This window comes from Nannobrachium achirus (assembly GCF_963921795.1).
Source record: "Nannobrachium achirus genome assembly, chromosome: 11".
In the NCBI taxonomy this organism is placed as follows: domain Eukaryota; kingdom Metazoa; phylum Chordata; class Actinopteri; order Myctophiformes; family Myctophidae; genus Nannobrachium; species Nannobrachium achirus.
In genome coordinates, this window is record NC_137820.1 from 622,501 (window position 1) to 627,594 (window position 5,094).

General features: G+C 42.7%; 1 protein-coding gene across 1 annotated transcript in view; it reads left to right on the forward strand.

Moving 5' to 3' along the window:
* The window catches only part of LOC308293623 (long-chain fatty acid transport protein 2-like), a 40,362-nt gene extending 37,717 nt beyond the window's left edge, over positions 1–2,645 (forward strand). Inside the window, exon 12 of the mRNA XM_080736218.1 lies at positions 1,440–2,645. Within this exon, the coding sequence (XP_080592344.1) occupies positions 1,440–1,616 (177 nt within the window). The 3' untranslated portion in view covers positions 1,617–2,645. The remainder of the gene's footprint in view (positions 1–1,439) is intronic.
* The last annotated feature ends 2,449 nt before the right edge of the window (positions 2,646–5,094 follow it).

Sequence of the window (5,094 nt, forward strand, 5' to 3'; positions counted from 1 at the left end):
CAGCCAGTCTGGGAGTTCTCCATAGACAACAGCCAGTCTGGGAGTTCTCCATAGACAACAACCAGTCTGGGAGTTCTCCATAGACAACAACCAGTCTGGGAGTTCTCCATAGACAACAACCAGTCTGGGAGTTCTCCATAGACAACAGCCAGTCTGGGAGTTCTCCATAGACAACAGCCAGTCTGGGAGTTCTCCATAGACAACAGCCAGTCTGGGAGTTCTCCATAGACAACGCATTATGATGACGTAGTTACTCACTTTAACTGACAGGTCCAGTCCGTAGTCATCAGCGCATCAACACATCGTTGGCAGAACAGCAAATACGTCTTTCCAGATAGAAATTCCAAAAGTGCAAATTTCAGATTTCAGATAAAACTTCGCTTAATGCAGCTTTTATTTGCGATTTGTAAACTTGTGTCGGCTATGGGGGCCGCCATGTTTGTTTACAAAATGTGAGAGCTGCTGCAGCCGCTTGACCAATCAGGAGCGGTGTGAGGCGGGTTCGCTCGAAATGCAGCCTTTTGATTGGAAATTAGAGCGTAAGTTCTCATGAAGAGACTCGATGGGAGGACCACCAGACCGAGAAAGGAAGCACATTGGTGATGACGTAGCTTGGGATGGCCTGCAAGGCTAGTCTGTGATGACATCTGGGCACTGTAGTGATGTCAGTCAGTGATGTCAGTTGGGCTTTGTTACCATGGTTACCATGCAGACAGACTGTCAGATAGACATTCGGTAAATGAATAGTTAGATATCAAATAAATATGTTTCAATACAGCAGACTGAGTATCACCAAGCGCTACTTATTGAAGAGTATTAGGGCATTCACCAAATATTCCAATATTCGAATATCAAAGTCACTATTCGACGTTGTTCACCGAAGTCAAATATTCGCTTATTGTTTTCTCTTTGAAAAATATATCTATCTATAAATGTGAGAAGTCTCTGCGTGTCTGTCTGTGTGTATGTAATCCGTGTATTTCGAGAACCGTTTGTCCCACCGGCTTCAGATTCGGCACGCGCGTTCCCCACCGCGGCACGGAGTGCAGTGCCGGGCCTCGACCCGACCCGCCGCACGGTTTTCCGAAACCGGCGCAAAATGTTCGGAATCTCCTTATGCGGAGATGATTGTTGATATCAGGCTGTTTCTGTTGTGTTGTGTTGTGTTGTGTTGTGTTGTGTTGTGGTCTTGTAGAGCTGTAAGGAGATGTTGAACTGTGTGTTGTGTTGTGTTGTGTTGTGTTGTGTTGTGTTGTGGTCTTGTAGAGCTGTTTGGAGATGACAGGGACCTTCAAGATGAACTGAACTGTGTTGTGTTGTGTTGTGTTGTGTTGTGTTGTGTTGTGGTCTTGTAGATCTGTTTGGAGATGACGGGGACCTTCAAGATGAACTGAACTGTGTTGTGTTGTGTTGTGTTGTGTTGTGTTGTGGTCTTGTAGATCTGTTTGGAGATGACGGGGACCTTCAAGATGAAGAAGGTGCGTCTGGTGGAGGAAGGCTTCGACCCGCAGCAGATCTCTGATCCTCTTTACTTCCTGGACTCTGAGAAGAAGACCTACGTGGTCCTGAGCCAGCAGATCTACAAGTCCATCACTGCAGGGAACATCAAGCTCTAACAGCAGATCTACAAGTCCATCACTACAGGGAGCATCAAGCTCTAACAGCAGATCTACAAGCATCAAGCTCTAACAGCAGATCTACAAGCATCAAGCTCTAATAGCAGATCTACAAGTCCATCACTGCAGGGAACATCAAGCTCTAACAGCAGATCTACAAGTCCATCACTACAGGGAACATCAAGCTCTAACAGCAGATCTACAAGTCCATCACTGCAGGGAACATCAAGCTCTAACAGCAGATCTACAAGTCCATCACTGCAGGGAACATCAAGCTCTAACAGCAGATCTACAAGTCCATCACTGCAGCGAGCATCAAGCTCTAACAGCAGAGTTCAGAACAACTGGACCGGTCAGAGCTTTCTGTCTGAGGCCTTCCCTTGACCACCTTGACCACCTTGACCACCTTGACCACCTTGACCACCCTGTACCTGTCTCTGTTCTGGAGGGTCGGGACCCCCAGGGGCATCCCCAAATTATTTTGGGGGGTCCCCAGATGATTAACTTCATGTAGCTCTGGTCCAGAGACCCTCTGGGGGGTCCCCAGATGATTAACTTCATGTAGCTCTGGTCCAGAGACCCTCTGGGGGGTCCCCAGATGATTAACTTCATGTAGCTCTGGTCCAGAGACCCTCTGACAGGCAGCTGACTAAAAGACTAGAGCAGGATTTCTCTGCCCCTACGAAGGCTCAACTTCAGTCAAAATAAACTAAACTACTTCACTACTCACCAAACCAAAGGTAGTTTTGCGTTGTTGAAAGTCTATTCTCCGCGGTGGGAAACCTCTCAGCACCCACTGTGTAAAATACATTATTTAACCTCTCAACACCCACTGTGTAAAATACATTATTTAACCTCTCAACACCCACTCTGTAAAATACATTATTTAACCTCTCAACACCCACTCTGTAAAATACATTATTTAACCTCTCAACACCCACTGTGTAAAATACATTATTTAACCTCTCAACACCCACTGTGTAAAATACATTATTTAACCTCTCAACACCCACTGTGTAAAATACATTATTTAACCTCTCAACACCCACTGTGTAAAATACACTATTTAACCTCTCAACACCCACTGTGTAAAATACACTATTTAACCTCTCAACACCCACTGTGTAAAATACACTATTTAACCTCTCAACACCCACTGTGTAAAATACACTATTTAACCTCTCAACACCCACTGTGTAAAATACACTATTTAACCTCTCAACACCGACTGTGTAAAATACACTATTTAACCTCTCAACACCCACTGTGTAAAATACACTATTTAACCTCTCAACACCCACTGTGTAAAATACACTATTTAACCTCTCAACACCCACTGTGTAAAATACATTATTTAACCTCTCAACACCCACTGTGTAAAATACATTATTTAACCTCTCAACACCCACTGTGTAAAATACATTATTTAACCTCTCAACACCCACTGTGTAAAATACATTATTTAACCTCTCAACACCCACTGTGTAAAATACACTATTTAACCTCTCAACACCCACTGTGTAAAATACATTATTTAACCTCTCAACACCCACTGTGTAAAATACATTATTTAACCTCTCAACACCCACTGTGTAAAATACACTATTTAACCTCTCAACACCCACTGTGTAAAATACACTATTTAACCTCTCAACACCCACTGTGTAAAATACACTATTTAACCTCTCAACACCCACTGTGTAAAATACATTATTTAACCTCTCAACACCCACTGTGTAAAATACACTATTTAACCTCTCAACACCCACTGTGTAAAATACATTATTTAACCTCTCAACACCCACTGTGTAAAATACATTATTTAACCTCTCATACACCCACTGTGTAAAATACACTATTTAACCTCTCAACACCCACTGTGTAAAATACACTATTTAACCTCTCAACACCCACTCTCTCATTTCTGTCATGAAATAAAACACGCCCACCCCAAGGCACCCAGCGGCCACCGCAGACACACCGGTTCACAACCCGGAAATAAGCGGCGGTTCGAGTTGTAGGCCTATGCATTTTATTTCATGACAAAAACAAACAACGTATTTTACAGAGTGGGTGTTGAGAGGTTAAATAATGTATTTTACAGAGTGGGTGTTGAGAGGTTAAATAATGTATTTTACACAGTGGGTGTTGAGAGGTTAAATAATGTATTTTACACAGTGGGTGTTGAGAGGTTAAATAATGTATTTTACAGAGTGGGTGTTGAGAGGTTAAATAATGTATTTTACAGAGTGGGTGTTGAGAGGTTAAATAATGTATTTTACACAGTGGGTGTTGAGAGGTTAAATAATGTATTTTACAGAGTGGGTGCTGAGAGGTTTCCCACCGCAGAGAATAGACTTTGAACAACGCAAAACTACCTTTGGTTTGGTGAGTAGTGAAGTAGTTTAGTTTATTTTGACTGAAGTTGGGCCTCGTAGGGGCTGAGACATCTTGGTCTAGTCTTTTAGCCAGCAGTCTGTCAGACCAGAGCTAAACCTAATGTACAACACCGTAAACAAACTGTCAGACCAGAGCTAAACCTAATGTACAACACCGTAAACAAACTGTCAGACCAGAGCTAAACCTAATGTACAACACCGTAAACAAACTGTCAGACCAGAGCTAAACCTAATGTACAACACCGTAAACAAACTGTCAGACCAGAGCTAAACCTAATGTACAACACCGTAAACAAACTGTCAGACCAGAGCTAAACCTAATGTACAACACCGTAAACAAACTGTCAGACCAGAGCTAAACCTAATGTACAACACCGTAAACAAACTGTCAGACCAGAGCTAAACCTAATGTACAACACCGTAAACAAACTGTCAGACCAGAGCTAAACCTAATGTACAACACCGTAAACAAACTGTCAGACCAGAGCTAAACCTAATGTACAACACCGTAAACAAACTGTCAGACCAGAGCTAAACCTAATGTTCAACACCGTAAACAAACTGTCAGACCAGAGCTAAACCTAATGTACAACACCGTAAACAAACTGTCAGACCAGAGCTAAACCTAATGTACAACACCGTAAACAAACTGTCAGACCAGAGCTAAACCTAATGTACAACACCGTAAACAAACTGTCAGACCAGAGCTAAACCTAATGTACAACACCGTAAACAAACTGTCAGACCAGAGCTAAACCTAATGTACAACACCGTAAACAAACTGTCAGACCAGAGCTAAACCTAATGTACAACACCGTAAACAAACTGTCAGACCAGAGCTAAACCTAATGTACAACACCGTAAACAAACCAACATAATGTTTAAGTGTAAAGAGCAGACCCTTTGGTTCACTCTGACCGGCCCTTGTAGGTTTAATGGCAAATTACAAAATTAACCCTAACCCAGTTAAAATGTGATTATTTTGGGGGTCCACGGCCTGAAAAGGTTGAGAAGCAGTGTTGTGGAGTTCTGACAGGGTTAACATTCCTTGGAAAGCAGCCCAACATCCAGTCCACCTT